This window comes from Propithecus coquereli, unplaced genomic scaffold, assembly GCF_000956105.1.
Source record: "Propithecus coquereli isolate 6110/MARCELLA unplaced genomic scaffold, Pcoq_1.0 Scaffold111, whole genome shotgun sequence".
In the NCBI taxonomy this organism is placed as follows: domain Eukaryota; kingdom Metazoa; phylum Chordata; class Mammalia; order Primates; family Indriidae; genus Propithecus; species Propithecus coquereli.
In genome coordinates this window covers 828,995-845,140 of record NW_012135081.1, presented here as the reverse complement: position 1 = coordinate 845,140, position 16,146 = coordinate 828,995, and the positions used below count along the sequence as shown (strand labels likewise).

Here is a 16,146-nt window from a genome sequence, read left to right as displayed (position 1 = left end):
GGAGTCGCCAGGCCAGGGTTGAGAGCTGTGCCAGGGCAGACAGGACCAGCCTATGGTTCTGATCGTTGAGGCTGAAGCTCCATTCCTGGGCCCAGAGGATCTTTGGTCCTAGGGTTCCCTCCTCACAAGAGCTGACAGTAGTTTCTGCCAGGAGCAATCAGATGGCCCTTGATCTATTTCCTGACATCCAGGCAAGCCTGGGGTCTCTTCCCAGCTTCTGGCTCTTGCTGAGTCTACCTTATTGCGGCCTCTGGTCACCTCTCCCTGATCCTCTGAAACTGCAGAGCCCCAGCAATCTCCGTAACTACCCCTCAAGCCTGCCCTACTAAGACTACCCCTAAGCTTATCTACCTCACAGCAGGCTCCTGCTGGGCCCTGCCTGTGGGGCCGCTCCTGAAGGCACGGTCCTGGCTCAACCTCCCTTCCTCTTCACAGGCCTCCACCACCAGCCTATTGTCGTTCGCCACCAAGCCAGGAGTGCTGTACCGCAGAGCCCCCCTCGGGCTCCAGGCCCCCACTGAGCGCCTCTTCACTTCAACTCATGGACTTGGAGCCTTGGAATCAGCCAGGGGCCCAGCAGAGGGCTGTGCTGCTGTCAGTCATTTTCACCCCGGCTCTTCAGGCTGGATCTTACCTGTGCCACTGTGGGCACTAGGTCTGTGGGGGCCTGGCACGTTCTTGGTGCCTCCAGTACTGCACTTTGCCCCAAAGGTCTTCAGCTTCATTTCCTGAAGGGTCACCAAGGGTCAGCTCTGGCCCCTTGGGCCTGGGAAAAACCATTTCCAGCTTTAGCCAATACAGGGGCACCTAGGTCCCTTTCCCACTAGAGCCCAGAGGGATGAGAGCAGGAGCAACTATCCCTTCTTTGTTTCCTTCCTTTTTGCTGGCCCATGGTCAGCTCTGGTGTAGAAGTATCCAGGCTTAAAGGGAACCCTGGGACCCTGCCATTCTCACATCATCTCTTAGGAGCAAGGCCCTGCTAAGCCTGGGCCCCGCCCAGCTGTGCCCCAGTGATAAGGGTAGAGGAGAGATGCTGGGCTTGTTGCCCTCACCCCTTGGCTGTTGGCCCATTTCATTCTAGGCTGACACTGTCCTTGCCAAGGTGGGCAGAAAAGCAGAGGTTTTCTCTGCAGACAAAGCATGTGCCAACATCCTCACCTTTTCTCAGCTAGGTTTTTTTTTTGGCAGGGGGCATGGTGGTCTTGGCTATTTGCTCAGTTTCCTGCCAGCATCCTCTCAGCCCCTAGAAGGGAATGTGGGGGCCCATTTCTTTTTGTACATGTACCACCTCCCTTCTCTCCTGTACATAAACCCCAGACCTTCCCTCTCTCAACAAAGGCTTAAAGCACCAGGCCTGACTCTGTCTCCTCTTTCTGAGCTTGGGGCGTAGGGTGGCCATTCAGCCTGAGCATTGGGCTAGGACACCTGGGGGCAGCTGCATTCAGAAGCCTGGGAGGAGGAGAACCAGGCTGGGTAGGCTCCAGCCACACCAAGGGAGGCAGGTCTGCGTGAGATACTAGTGCCCTCTGCTGGACATGCGTACGCCTGTCAGCCCCCAGCCTGTCGCAGTAGCACATGGAGGAGACAAAAGAGTCACTGACCATGTTATAAATATCGTTATTTAAAAAACAAAACAAAACACACATATACTGGGTTCTGGGCAGGAGGAACCAGTGGTGGAGCGCCACGGCCAGGGCAGGCAGGAGCAGGCACTGATGCTAGAGGGTGAGGACTCTGCCCTCTGCCACCCAGGCTGTGTCCACCAGCCCATCACTCTTCCCTGGATACCCCTTCTCTCACACTTTATCTACTGGCATCACCCACCTCACATGGCGTACACCACCCATCTCTGGTCTGGGGCTGAGGGCGAGGACTGCACTAGCTGTCCGGGGAGGAGGGAACCCTTGAACACCAGGAGCAACCTTGAGAGGTGCCAACAGTGGTGTGCTGGGGGTGGGGCTACTTTAGGAAAAGTGAACACAGACCAGACTAAGGAAGAAGTCTGCGGCAGACGGCGAGGGTGGCCCAGGAGCCACAGCCGCACGCAGACCCAAGGCAGGCAGCAGTTTGTCGGTCACTGGTGATCATCCAGCTGCTGCAAGAGTGTGCGCCGCCGCCTCTCCAGCTCACCCTCGCTGAGCTCGCTTTCCGACGTGTCCCAGCCCGTCTGTCAGAGCAAAGGCACAGCTCACCCTAAGCCTCACTGAGGGCCGTGGAGGCCTGGAGAGTGGGGGCTGGGACCCCCGCCTCTCACCTTCTCCTTCTTGATGCCAAAGCCTGGGGAACGGTTAGGGAGCTCTGTCTGCCGGAGCTCCCTGTCCTTGTCCTGTTCCTGTTCTTTGTCATCACTGTCCTTGGCTTTCTCCTCAGGGTCTGTCTCACTCTCAGGGCTGTTCTGTAAGAGGCCAGAGCCCACCTCAGCTCCTGTGCAGGACAGCCCGGAGGCAGGTGGAATAGAGCTCACAAAATAGCAGGGCCTTAGGTAGAAGTTCTCTCTCTACTCACCGACTTGTGTCTTCTCTTTTTAGTTTTCTTTTTTGGTTTCTTGGCTTTCCGAAGGCCATGATCTGGAGATAGAAAAATCCCTATTAAGTCCCAAAAAGAGAAAGGAGGGCTCATCCTTTTCTCTGCTGTAGCCCCTCTGTTCATTCTTCACAGGTGGGGACCTCATGGTCTCAGGCAACAGTCTGAGGAAGTCTGAGTCACTCCAGTTTTCCTTCTCCCAGTTTCTTGCCTGGGCAGGGACAGGAAGTCCTTCCTACTCTCCCACAGGTGTAGCCTTCCCAGTCCACTCTACCCTCAGCGGGGCTGGGACTTGCCAGTGGCCTTCTCTCAGTCTGGGCCAACAGTTCTCTAGCTTCCAGGCTCCTAGCAATTGCTTACCTGATCCAAGGAGAAGGTGGGAGGAAGGGGAGCCCCGTCCTCCAAGGGCAGCACCCCCACTTTCAACCGAATCAAGTGAGGAAGAGGGCTCAGAGCCTGACTCTGAGGGGTTGCGCCTCCTCCGCTTGGGGGGCCGGAGAGACGGTGGGGGCAGCTCCTCCTCTTCCGACTCAGAGCCCTGGGCAGATCAGCAGATACGCGTCAGCGCAGAGGTTCTCTGGCTTCCAGAAGCCCTTGTCTGGGAACTGGGGACAGAGGAGGATCCAGGGCCAAAGGAATCCTCAAATCTCCCTCCAAGGGAGTTGACGCAGTGGAAAAACAAGGAAAGTGTTTCTTATTCCCCCGAAACAATCCAGCCTCACCCCACAACCCTTCTACCCGCTAACTCACTGAGGGCGAGTGAGAACGCTTGCGATGGTGCTTCTTGCCCTTCCTGCCATGCTTTCGGCCTTTTGTGTGGAGGTGCTGGCATTCAGTCTGCTAGAGGCAGAGGGAGGAGGGAGAGGACAGCACCAGCCTTAGCCCCAGGAAGGATCCTGCCTCCTAAAACCTGGCTTTGCCTCCCTCTCTCCAGGTAAGGCCTTCTGCCCCTCCCAGGGCTCCTCAGGCCTCCCCTCCCTTAGCTGGCCAGGGAAAGCAGAGCCCTAGGGGTGAGAGGCCACTGAGGTCTCCGTTGAGCTGGCCTAGGGAGTTTAAGGGCCTGGGACAAATCCAGAGGACAAGAAGTCTGCCTCACCTCCAGCACCTGGAGGAATTCCCGGAAGAGCCGGATCCGTTCCGACTCCAGGGTGATCTGCTCAAAGGCTGAGTCGCACACAAAGCGCTCACGGACCTTGAACGGGGAGAGCACTGCTGATCAGACCAGACCCCGTTTGGCCCGGCCTCGACACTGCCACGAGCACAGGGCAGGGCTGGGGCAGAGGAAGGAAGGGAACTGGAGCTGGCCCAGGGCTGTGCTGTGACTGGGGTGGGCCCTCAGAGGTGGAGAAGCACCGCTGCCCTCAGGCTTGAGGGGTGTTTGGGGCCAGGCTGCGCTCCTGACCTCTTCCCAGGTAGTGCCTAGCTCCAGAGCAGGCACGGCCTGCCTCAGCATGCTTCGAAAGGCAGCTTCCCTGCGCCGCATCCTTCGTGCCTCCTCCTTCTCCCGCTCCCTCTCCCGCGCCTCTGCTTTCTCCAGCAGCTGAGGGTAGAAGGGACACAGAACAGGGTGACCCAGGAGGGTGGGTGCCTGGGCCCCACTCAGGCATACCTTAGGAAGTGGAAGTTGGGATCTGGTCTTACGACTGTCATCCCCTGAACTGGGACTAGAGTCAGGGGGCAGTGAGCGAGAAAGAATGGAACAAGACACTGGGATGAGTTAGAGAACCGAGCCCCACGCCCTGCCCGGCCCCTCACACTATTGAAGGTCAGCTTGATGTTGCCTGCGTCCAGCGCAGCAGCCCTCTTGTCAAAGCTTATGACGTGGGCGAAGTCCTCAAAGGCTGTGTTCACCTCCACGCAGAAGCCCCGGTCCTGTGGGCACAGCAGTGCATGAAGCAGGGGGCACCACGGGCCTAAGCTGGCACGTAGAGGGGTCAGACTGCAGGATGGTCAAGAAAGCCCCCGTCTCCAGAAGAGAACCACAGGCCTGTGACATGCCTCAGAAACCGAGTTGTCCAAGTCCTCTTCATCTGACAATTAATCCCCTATGCCTACCCTTGATTTGGATGTCACATGGAGCTAAAGGGGTTGGGAGGTGTCTCCCAACTGCTGAGTGATGCCTGAGTTTCTCACAATCAGCTTTGTTCCTTCGGCTTAAAGCTCTGGCACCAGGCGGGCCCTCCCGCTGCTCAGTAATGCTCCCGTTCAACATCTGCTGGCGCCTCCCCTGGCTCTATTCACTGAGGCTTACTACACGCCAGGTACTGTGATGAGTGCTCACACAGTACCTCATTTACTCCTCACAGTTCTGCAGGTAAGTATAGGTCCTAGTACCCTAATTTTATGCAGAAGGAGAACCCCGGTTTAGAGAAACTAGAGCACTTATCCAAGGTCTCACAACTTACATATGGCTGGGCAAGAATTCTACCCCAGGTCTTTCTTCCTCCAAAACCCGTGCTTTCAAGCACCACACTCACACAGACCACTCAGTCCCTGGGAGAAATGGAGGCCACCAGGTGTGCAGCTCCCCACCAATATGGAGAACACCTCCGCGAGCCAGGCTCTGTGTTCTCATCTAAGCCTCACAATATCCCGGTGAAGTAGAGGCTCAGAAAAGTAATCTCACTTGGCCCAAAATGACACCAAGTGTTAAGTAGAGCCACTGGAATCTGCAGTCTGGCTCTTGAGTGAGCTGGGCACAGGCCAGATTCCCTTCCCATCCCCCCACACAGCTCTAATCTCTGGCCTTCCTACTGATGGCAGATGCATGCACTTGCTTCTTTCTAAGAGTACTTCCTCGACCCACATGCTCCAGCCCTTCTCAGACACAGCATTCCCTCTCAGGGGACTGAAAGCTCAATCTCACCCTCTTCACTGGCTCCTTCCATCAAGCACTCACCTCACTTAATCTGGAACATTCCATCCACCCTGCTCTCACTTTCCTCAAGCTAACTACCTCTGCTGCTTTCCCTTCGTTTCAAAATCTCTTGAAATGCAGCACAAAGGAAAAGGAATAAACATTTATTGCAAGCCTATTATAAGCTTGACACTTTACAGATGTTATTTAATTCTCACAACCTTACGGATTATCCCCACTTTTCAGATGAGGAGCCAGGCTCAGAGACATGTACCTTGCAGAGGTCTCAGGGCCAAGGAGCTATCTAACTCTAAGACGTGTGCTGCCCCCATGCCACCCCTTCACAACACTGCTCTCCCAGTGGCTGCTCAAGTCCTAACAGTCAAATCCAAGGCTGCCCCTTCTTGGTCCTCACTCATCTGATTCTCAGTGCCCCTGCTGTTTCCTTCAACACTCCCCTCTCCGGGTCCCTTCCTCTCTGGCCTCTTTTACTTCTCTTGCATGTGCATGTTCCTGAGAACAGCACTTAGCCCTTTCTCACTACCTGATCTATACTCTCCCTAGCAATCTCACCTTCACCTCTCCTGATTTTCAGACCCATACTAGCCTGGACATTTCATAAACACTTCAAATTCAACAGATCCAAAGGGAATACATTTCTCATGAGAACCCCGGATGCCAAATGCCCCATGGATCTCCCAGGCCCAGATATTCTGTCTTCTACCTGCTCCAAGTCCAAGGCTCTTTGCATTAACCTATGGGATGACAGGTGCCATCAGAGTCCACCTGGCTACAGATGGCCACAGGGACTCCTGGGCTTATTTGTCCTCGCCAGGCAGGAACCCAAATGGGGGATATGAAGGGGAACTGTCTCAAAAAGCTGCTTTCTCCGGTGATGTGGAAAGAAAGGACTCAGCGAAGACAGGCCACCCGCAGGCCTGTCAGTAGCACCTGCCACTCTGTGGTTAAAAGTTAATTGTCCAATACAATTTAGCCATCCTGGTATTAGGTATTTCTACTTTATATGATTATTCTGTTTAAAATATGGTATTTGCTTTGTTCCTCCCTGCCCTCGGTTGCTGTTGAGAATAATTCCCCAAATGGAATTCCTATTTTCCCCAGCCCTGCTCTTTCTACTTGATCCTTACCAACAGTGCCGTCATCTACTACCCTGACATCTCTAACCCACTCCTGCTTTCCCCTCAATTTCACAAAGCAGTCTGTCAACTCTACTTTAGTGCCTCTATCCCACTGGTTTTAAACTTTCATGTTTTTTTAACAGCACAAACATTTTATAAAAAGTCTTATGTAGAACCTTAAAGCATAAAAAAGATGCCAGCTGCTCCACTTGAAAATAGCGGAAGTATAAAATCCCCCACTCAACCCCCAGCCCTTGCTTGTCCCAAGGCACATATGAGGAAACCTAGGGCATCTCAGCAGCACAGCTGAGCGCTACAGCTCTCTCCCCATCTGCCGTCCCTGCCTCAGATCACCTCCCACCTGCATTCCTCCAGCGGCCTCCTGACTGGTCTCCCTGCTCACCCTCTTCCACGCCTCTAACCCAGCCTTTAGCATCTGGTGCTTCTCAGAGTGTTGTACCAAGTAGCCCCGACAGCAGGGGAGAGGTCTGGGGATGAGTCAGAAGAGGATGACTCAAAGTTTGAGTTACCTGCCACTATTACTTTTAGTATCTCGAGGTTTCAAGAACTGTCCTACCAGCACCTCCACCATCACCTCCCCGAGGAACCCCATTTTATAGTCTACACTGAGAGGTGCTACTATACACCATCACCAGTGGCTTTTCCAAGACACCATCTGATCTTATCCATTCCCCGGTTCCTCATTACTTACAAGATAAAAATCCAAATTTCTTATTTTAGCATTCAAGGCACTTTACATGCAGGACTCTACTTCCAAACTGGGGCATGTGGTTTCAGAGAAATAGAGGAAATCACAGGACAATATGATACATCTTACATAATGGTAAATAATTTTAAAATATTAAATTTATATTAAACAGAGGTAATACAGTATTAAAATGCAACACCTACATGAATTTGTAAGGCAAAACACAAGACTTAAAAGAAATATATGTGTAGTGGGACATTTCTAGCTTTACTCTCAGATCCATCTCAACCCAGGTACTAGGTTACTATCCTCTACAAGTAGGTGTACTTTGGCAGAACACTCGCCATTTTCAGACAAGGAAACAAAGGTTCAGAAAGGTTAAGTGACTTGTCTATGGTCACACAACTAGCAAATGGTTAAGCTGGGACTTTTACCCCAGGCAGTCTGCCTTGAGTTCTGCTCCTCAACACTGTACTATACCATCTCCTCAGATGTATTAGAATGTTCTTCATTTCCACGAAGAAATATGCTTTCTCCTTATTTTCTTCTTTTAGAGTACAAGGCTCTCTTACTTAGTCCATCATTCACTCACTCTTCTACTTTTTTTTTTTTTTTTTTTTGAGACAGAGTCTTGCTCTGTTGCCCAGGCTGAAGTGCAGTGGCACAATCATAGCTCACTGCAACCTCGAACTCCTGGGCTCAAGTGATCCTCCTGCCTCAGCCTCCCAGGTAGCTGGGACTACAGGCACGCACCACCACGCCTGGCTAATTTTTCAATTTTTTGTAGAGACAGGGTCTTACTATGTTGCTCAGGCTGGTCTTAAATTCCTGGCCTCAAGTGATCCTCCTGCCTCGGCCTCCCAAAGTGCTGGGATTACAAGCATGAGTCACCACACCCAGCTACCTTTCTACTTTTTTTTTTTTTTTTTTGAGACATAGTCTCGCTCAGTTGCCTGGGCTAGAGTGCTGTGGCGTCAGCCTAGCTCACAGGAACCTCAAGCTCCTGGACTCAAGCGATCCTACTACCTCAGCCTCCCAAGTAGCTGGGATTACAGTCATGTGCCACCATGCCAGGCTAATTTTTTCTATATATTTTTGGTTGTCCAGCTAATTTCTTTCAATTTTTAGTAGAGACGGGGTCTCGCTCTTGCTCAGGCTGGTCTCGAACTCCTGAGCTCAAATGATCCGCCCGTCTCAGCCTCCCAGAGTGTTAGGATTACAGGCGTGAGCCGCCACGCCCGGCCCCTTTCTACTTTTGATAGACATAGATATTGAGAACTATTTCTTTTCTCCAGCATAAGAAAAGGAACAGTGCATATGTGATGATAAATGATCATCTTCTCATCATGCAATCGTGCCTTTTGCTGCAGTATCAACAAGGCGCTAAGGAGTGGTGAGGACAAGGAAGACTTTGCCCTTGCTAAAAGAGCAGTGGCAACTCAGCTGGAGTCCACAGAATGCCTTGCAAATTCAGCCCAGTGTTGCTAAATAATTCAAATTGATAAGAGAAGCTAAAGATCCAGATTTTTATGTGAAATCTCCTGATTTTAAAATGTTAGCAGCAAATTCCAAATTTTTCTAAAACACTGTATATATAGGCCAGAAAGAACAATCTGTAGGCTACTAGTTTACCATTAGCTATGCTTCTTGCTCCTCATACCTGGCATGCCCTTTCCACGCCCTTGCCTTTGTTCTTGTACTACCCTATACCCAGAACATTCCATCCTCCTCCACCTACTCATTCCTAAAGGTGCAGTTCAAATGTCAATTCTGATTCCTGTCTCTGTAATAACTGCCCCTCTATATAATAGTTCTTATCTCTATTTTCCTATTAGGTCATGACCTCTTGTGTGCAGAAATTGTGTCTTATTCATTATTGTATCCCTAGAGCACAGTAAAGGACTTGGTTCTACTGAACCAAGCTATAACGCTCCTACAAAACAGGACTTCTCAGGGAGTCTTGTCCAGGGAGTGTGCCCTATACCCAGCATGCATCCATTCATGACCCCATGCCTCCCTCACCTTAAGGATGTCCTTAATGATCTTCTTCTCATCATGGAATCGTGCCTTCAACTCCTCTACATAGAACTTGAACAAGTCCAGAGGGGTGGAGCCTGCAGGGAAGGAGGGAGGGGGGCCTGGCGGGCGGCAGCTTCCCAAGGCCTGGGGTTGGGGCTGAGGACAGGACCAGGGAGGAGGGGTGCAGAGAGGCTGGCAGGCCAGGAAGCCAGGCCAGAGAAAGGGGAGCCTGGCTGCCTTACCCGGCTGGCCCAGCATGTTGGCAAAGCGGACATCAGTGCTGACTGCTGGGTAGAGCTCCATCCAGGTGGACATAGAGTGCAGCTGCCCTGTCTCATGCAGCTCGTCCAGGAAGGTCTGAGCAGGGAGAGGCCAATTATAGGGAGAGTGAGATAGGGAGGGAAGCAGAGCTACAGAATGAGGAGAGGCAGGAACAATCCAGATCAAGGAAATGCAGGCAAAAAAGGCAGAAATGAAGAGATACAGATAGGGAGGCTGAGAACAACACGAAAGGGGAGAATATAAATACGCAGAGGACAGAACAAAAAAATGAGTACAAGCCAGCCTGGGAGGCAAAGAGACAGAAACCCAGCCTGCAGCAACTTCTTGACATGTTACAGCAAAGCAACCCCCACCGCTACTACCATCACCACCACTGCCACCCCAGAGCTGGGACATAAGCTCTGCCTGGCCCGCTCCCCTCCCAAGGGAAATAAATATGGCCTAGCTGCCTAGTCATGCCTGTAGGGTGCCCTCTGCTGGTAGTTTCTGGATGGTGCATACATCTAGTCTCCTTAGAAGAGCACAGTCCACAATTGAGGGGATATAGCAGGAGCAGACTGCAGGCAGAGAGAGGCCTCACAGAGCTTGGACAGGGCTAGGCACAGACAAAGCAGGCAGCCTAGCCAACAGGAGGCAGGGAATGGATGAAGAGATTGTGGTCTGGGGCAGAGCTGAGCTCTATCCAAAAGGGCAGCAGAGATACCTGGAAGGCCTCCCTGTTCTTGCGTTGCTGGCGCCGCTCCCGAAGCCGAGCCCGCTCCCGCTCCTCCTCCTCCTCCCTCTCCAAAGCTCGGATGTGCTCCTCAAAGCAGATCAGGGCATCTTCCTTGTCCATGTCTAAAGGCAGGGAGGAGGTTCAGCAGACACCATACCAGCAGGACACCCTCTCAGACTCCAGCACCCCTAGTGTTTAAATGATGCTGCCCCTATAGGTAGTAGGGACACCCAGCATGGTGGGGAAAGCTGGGGGAGAGGGCTCTGTGGGAACAGCCACTGGAATGGTGGTTCTTGAGGGGAGGATCATTAATTGCATAAGAAAAAAATTAGCAAGTATTCAGCTCTTGTGAACTCAGTTACTAGAGGCCATCACATGAAACCAGTTGTGTTGGGACCTGAGGTTTCACATCATATGGAACTGGGAATCAATGAGGTTTTGATGCAACCTCAGAAAGTGAATTTATGATTATTGTCAGTGATTACAGACCAATAACAGCTTATTGTAACACACGTGACCAGTTAAGGCCCATAGTGCTATGATGATTAAGACCATATTCACATGAGCTATAGACAGCAGCAGCAGCGGCATCTTTAGGACTTCTGATTCCTATCCCAGAGCTCTTCTGCCAAGGACACAAAATGTCCAGGTCAACAATGGCCCCCACGGGGAGGGAGGAGGCGTCCTGAACATGTCCTGGGATCCCCAGAGTCCAGAGAGGTCCAGGGACTGAGTGCTGGGCACTCCTAGGATGTCTGGGAGGCAGGAGGCGCAGAAGAGTGGTGTGAGGCAGACTCTGGGGTCCTAGGATCAGTAGGAAAGGGGAAGGATCAGGCGGGAGTGGAGACCCAGGCTTACTCTGCAGCTGATGGTCCTGTGCAAAGCTGGGGTTATCCATGAGGTACTGCTGAGCCTGGGACCATGTGGTTTGGAAGGTGACACTACTCATCCCATCCAGGATGCTCTTCAGGGCCTGGATGTTGCGGCGCCGGAGCTGCTTGGCCTGTTCCTGGGGGACCACAGGATTAGGGTAAGGCAAGGCAGGCCAGAGCTACCCAAGTAGGCTGGCCAGAGGAGGACTAGTGGAAGAGAAGATAGCTAGGGGACCCTAGGAGGAATGCCAGACTCAAGATTTTTGTGTCCTGGGGATGGGGAGGGAGTACAGGTTACAGACCTACCTCTCAAAGACTCCTTCTTGCCCTCCCACACCAAGGGCTATAGACTCAGAGCAGAAATAGGGGGATGTGCAAGTGCCATAGCAGCTTCCAAATGAGGAGCTGGGACACCGGGGAAGTGGCGAAACGAATGGCCAGGGTCCATAAGAAACCAAAGACAAGCAGAGTCCAGGATGAGACTGGACTGAAGGATCCAGCCCAGTGACCATTACCTTTTCCTTCTTGGCCAGGAAGAAGAGGACATCATCATAAACCTCTTTTCGATCCCTCTCAGGGACCACAGCCCAGACCTCTAGCTCTCCAAAGGTCTGTTCTGCCCGCCTGTGGAGCACACGGGCTGTGAGTAAGTAGGCAGAGAACAGAGACCCTGGGTCTTTGTGTTCTTAGGGTTCCCAGGCCCCAGCCCAGCCCAGCCCCCTGACCGGTAGCGGGTGGTGGAGGTCATGCGTTCATGCTGCTCCAGGAAGTGCTGCAAGGTCTGCTTGGCCTCCTTGGCCCTCAGCCGGGCCTCCTCCTTCTCCTCCTTCTCCCGCTGCGCCTTGTAGGCATTGAATGCTTGCTTTTTCTCACTCAGTTTGGGCAAGGCACTGAGGTGGAGATGGTGGGAGTAGGGTGGGGATAGAGAAGGAGTCAGCCTGGACCACTGCGCACAGCCCACAGAGTAAGACGGGGAAGGGTGTCCACAGGGCTGAGTGGGGGTCCATGCACAGGCGCATCCAAGGGCACAGATGTCTGGGATCTGAACACCATTCATGGACAGGTAGTGGTAAGAGGCACTGAAGGGGAGAGATGTGGCTCCAAGACATTGCTAATACTGGATCCCCTTACTTTGGGGTTCTCAAGTCACCATCAGACCTCTGCCATATCCAGCCTCCTCCTTCCCCAATTAATTCAATTCAATTTGATTCAGTTCAACAAGCATTATTCAATGTCTCATGTCAGATACCTTTCCCTTTCCTTCTCCTGGAGGCCTTCCAGCTTTTCTTCCCCTTGTGCCCTACCCTAGTCTATCATTTTCCTGACCCTGGTCCCCTTGGGGCTGAGTGTTGAGCTAGGGTTTCTCAGGGAATCCCCGGCCTAGCTGCTCTCATAAATAGGGCCTGGCTCCCACTGCCTAGGCCTACCTGTAACGGGGGTCGGTGACCACCATCTTCATGGCCTGTTCCCATGAGGCATTGGAGGGGACAGCCTGGAATGGAGCAGGTGGGGGTCATGGGGTCTGCCCACCTCCAGCCCCTTCCAGGCCTTCCCTGGGAGCCCCAACCCCAGCACCTTGTCCCTCAGCAGCTCCTTGAACGCCTGTTTTGCCTTCTCCCGGTTGCTCCAACTGAGGCCAGACCTTTCTGGTTCTGGCTTTGATTCCTCTTCCTCCTGCTGTGGTGGCTGATGCTGTCCAGAACTGAAGGGGAGAGAAGACTCAAGCACAGGGCCCCCCAGCTCTCAGGGTTTTCAGTTCCCCATACTCTCGGCAACATATCATCCCCTGCTTGCTCCCTGGGCAGCCCTCTTCTGCCCTTCAGAGGTCATGCCCAGATCTTCACATCCCTCCTGAGAGGCCTGGCGGAGGACAAGGGTTGAACCAGGATGGGAGCCTGAGACCAGCATCTAGAGTGCCATGGGGAGCAGCCTCACCTGCTGGGGCCCTCCTCCAGCTGCTGCAGGAACCTCTGCTCCAGGGGCTGAGGAGCCTCTGACACATCACAGTCTTCACTCCCACCTGGCTCAGGTTCCAAGAGGCCTGTGGGCACTGGGGTGGGGCCAGGAGGTACAGGTGGGGGGTCGGGCTGTGGCTGAGGAGGCTGTGGCTGTAGTGTCTGTGGCTGCTGCTGCTGCTGCTGCTTCCTGTAGGTGAACAAGAAGAGCAGTGTCCAGGAGTAGAGCAAGGATAGAGGAGATCAGGGGCTGGCTGGTCTCTATGGGAAGGACTGGGACCAGAGTGGATGATTCTACAAGGAGACAGAGAGCTGGCCCTTCCCCCTACAGAGTGGGGATAATGCAGAATCCACTCCCAAGCCCCCAGTGCCCGAAGTATGAATGGATAGGTGGGCAAGGTGGGTAAGTCACTCACCCTGCAGCCTCTTGTTTGACTAGAGCTGCAATAGGAAAAGACAACACTGTCAGTCACAGGGTAACAAGGAACCCCCAGAAGCCCTGATCAGGCCTAGCCCCTCCTCTACCTAGGACCCCTCACCCTCCAGGTCATCCAGATCCTTGGGTCGGGTCCAGCGGGATTCCTTACTCTGGTTGTTATAGTAGTAAGGTTTGCCTGTGTCCGACTTGTACTCTTTCCAGGGACACTGGGACAGCAGCAGCTGCAAGAGGACGGGTCAGGGGACATCAGTGGGCTAGGCATGCTCTCCAGCCACAGTCAGGGGAGCTAAGGGGACCCAATGAGGAGAGGACACAGGAGTCTTTAGCTACCACCTAGCCTAGCTCAAATGGGAGAAGGTGGACTTCCTAAGATCCTAGGGAGACATTTTCATGGAGGATGGAGGGTGGTGAGGGATCCTGGGATCAGAGGAACCGTAAGAGTATGGCTAGAGACTCAGGGGAGGCCAAGGACTTGAAAGGGTCAGGGCAGCTGAAAGGAAGGGCCAGAATGTCCGGCTCAGGACCTCCGCCTTGGACTTGAGCACGCTGGGCTTCTCCCACACGGACTGCTTGTCGTCAGCATTGTAGTAGTAGATGCGCCCATCAGGGGCCACATGCTCACTCCATAGGGCCCTCTGGCGGGGGGGGGGGCACAGAATGGTGGTCAAGGCCCCTTTCCCAAAGCCTCTCCTCACCCCAAAGATTTAACCATCAGCCCCCCACTCAGCCTTTCTACCCAGAGACCCCTGAGCCAGAAGAACTCACCGGAGGGCCTGTCCCAGCCACAGCAGCTAAAAAAGAAGCCAAAGGAAACATATTAAGTCCTTGCTCCAACCTCCATCTTATCCCCACCTATTCCTCCCTTATTCCATCCCCAGTAAATATCCCTCTGGTCCCATCAACATCCCAGGCTCCCTGGCATCCCAACAGGCATGATCCAGGGTGGGCTCCAGTCCATGGTCCCCTCTCCCCTATACCCCCCAACCTCCGAGCCTGGGGGGAGCAGGCCCCCAGAAGACTCACAGCTGGCGGTGTCCGCACCCGGAGCCGTCTGCCGAAGAAAGAGGAGGGGGAAGGGTTGGGGCCAAGCCCAGTGGCCCCCAGGACCCAGGCCATGGGGGATGGAGAAGCAGGCCAGGCCAGAATCCACGTGTCTTGTTCCCAGGCATCTCTGTTCCCTAACAGGCTTCCCCCACCCTCCGGGGCTATGGCTCTTGCATCCCAGAGGGGAATCACACAGCAGCTCCATTCTTCGTTCTCCTCAAGTATTTTGTTGAGTCAATTCCTGAGGCCCATCTCTCCACAATGGATGCCAAATTCTACATCCTACCCAGACTCTACTACACTAAGCGACAGCACAAGAAAGTACAGCAAGATCCCCAGGTGCTGTTGCCTCCTCCAGAGGCAAAGAGGATATAAAGAAGGGACCATATTCATGTGTCCACAGTGCACGGCTCTATGAGGGTGAAGCGTGTTTGGCATGAGTGCATTCCTTAAGGGAGCTGGGCACAGCTGGGGAGTAGCAAGAGAGAATGTATGTGCCTTTGCGAATGAGTGGGAAACTAGGAAAGCTGAGTATGTCGCTGGTGAGGAGAATTCGAGTGTGGGGAGTGCTGCAGGGGCAAGGATGGATTAGATGAGAAGAGGGAAAGAATGGAGGCCATATCCCTGTACTCCAAGTCAGACCCTCAGGACCGCAGGGCAGAGCCTGCTTCCTGCCTACCCTCAGTGCTTACCGCTGCAGTGACAGGCACTGCTGGCATCAGCATTCCTGGCATCATCGGAGGTACCATTCCTGGTATCTACGGATACAAAGAAGACAAAAACCAGCCACCAAGATGAGGGCAGGCACAGGCTGGGCAGCGTACCCTGAAGGGTCGTGAGAGATCCCACTAGGGCCATGACTCTCACTTTGGCGCCTCGTCAGGCAATCCTCAGGTTCTGGCCTCTCACCCTTGCCTGCGAGTTGTCTCAGTCATTCAGCAGACAAATCCTCATAGGCCTGGCCCAAAGCTCTCTTCCCTCCCCAGTTTCTGAAGTCCAAATGCCCATTCTCATCTCCACCCCCAGCTAAACTGAAAGGGTTTGCTGAGGCCACAGGGGAGGAGAGACAATTACCTGTGTGAGTGGAGGTGGCGCCCCCATTGGTGGAAGCATAGGGGGCAGGATGCCAGGTGGCATGGGGGGGATGGCTGGTGGTCTCTGACTCATGGGGGGTAGCCCCATCGGAGGAAAGGGTGGGGGGATCCCTGGAGGGGGCATCTGGAAATGAGGAAAGGAAGAGACATTGAGCAGAGAAGACACTGTCATATCAGAGGCAGAGAAGACCTGTCAGGAAACACCCACCACCTCCCACCCCGGCTCTGAGGCAATTCCAAGGTTTTAGTCTGAGAAGCATAAGGCATGAAACTGCCTCCCTCCTCACCACTGAGAAAGACTGATAACTGAGGGTGTTCTCTGGGCCTAACAGGCAAGCACACAGCTTCTTGCTTAAGAAGCGAAGGGAGAAGGAAAAGGGAAGTGTAACAGCACCAGACTGTGCCTAGAAGGCTCTACCTCCTCAATTCTCCCCCGAAGAGGCCTCTCAGATGAAGGGGCAGAAGGCAGGTACCTAAGTTCCCCAGTCCACTGCCTCC

The 16,146-nt window shown here is 53.5% G+C and overlaps 2 protein-coding genes across 3 annotated transcripts in view; one reads left to right on the top strand and one right to left on the bottom strand.

The window, feature by feature from the left end:
* Window positions 1-1,331, top strand: part of FMNL3 (formin-like 3) — a 49,183-nt gene extending 47,852 nt beyond the window's left edge. The window contains exon 26 of the mRNA XM_012654087.1: window positions 436-1,331. Coding sequence (XP_012509541.1) covers window positions 436-521 — 86 coding nt within the window. The 3' untranslated portion in view covers window positions 522-1,331. The remainder of the gene's footprint in view (window positions 1-435) is intronic.
* Window positions 1,332-1,600: 269 nt separating this feature from the next.
* Window positions 1,601-15,772, bottom strand: PRPF40B (PRP40 pre-mRNA processing factor 40 homolog B (S. cerevisiae)). Of its 2 annotated transcripts, none has more exons than XM_012654064.1 (24): window positions 15,629-15,772; window positions 15,247-15,312; window positions 14,534-14,561; window positions 14,276-14,301; window positions 14,035-14,145; window positions 13,611-13,731; window positions 13,488-13,512; window positions 13,052-13,261; window positions 12,692-12,818; window positions 12,544-12,608; window positions 11,842-12,006; window positions 11,632-11,740; window positions 11,103-11,253; window positions 10,233-10,366; window positions 9,490-9,604; window positions 9,251-9,342; window positions 4,279-4,395; window positions 3,926-4,063; window positions 3,620-3,715; window positions 3,274-3,363; window positions 2,884-3,061; window positions 2,506-2,567; window positions 2,255-2,395; window positions 1,601-2,167 (listed from the first exon to the last, which is right to left on the bottom strand). In XM_012654064.1, exons 1-24 carry the CDS (start codon window positions 15,770-15,772, stop codon window positions 2,075-2,077), a joined length of 2,604 nt encoding a protein of 867 aa, XP_012509518.1. In that variant the 3' UTR covers window positions 1,601-2,074. The 2 variants fall into 2 exon arrangements, with proteins under 2 accessions (XP_012509518.1, XP_012509528.1); XM_012654074.1 differs by having other exon boundaries at window positions 3,274-3,360.
* Between the last annotated feature and the right edge of the window lie 374 nt (window positions 15,773-16,146).

Bases quoted from the DNA above. Each gene is read 5' to 3' on its own strand.
- PRPF40B (XM_012654064.1), bottom strand. From the start codon at position 15,772: ATGCCCCCTCCAGGGATCCCCCCACCCTTTCCTCCGATGGGGCTACCC. The intron at 12,609-12,691 runs GTGCTGGGGTTG...GCTCCATTCCAG, and splicing joins AGGAGCTGCTGAGGGACAAG to GCTGTCCCCTCCAATGCCTC. The intron at 3,062-3,273 runs GTGAGTTAGCGG...TGATCTGCCCAG, and splicing joins AGCGTTCTCACTCGCCCTCA to GGCTCTGAGTCGGAAGAGGA.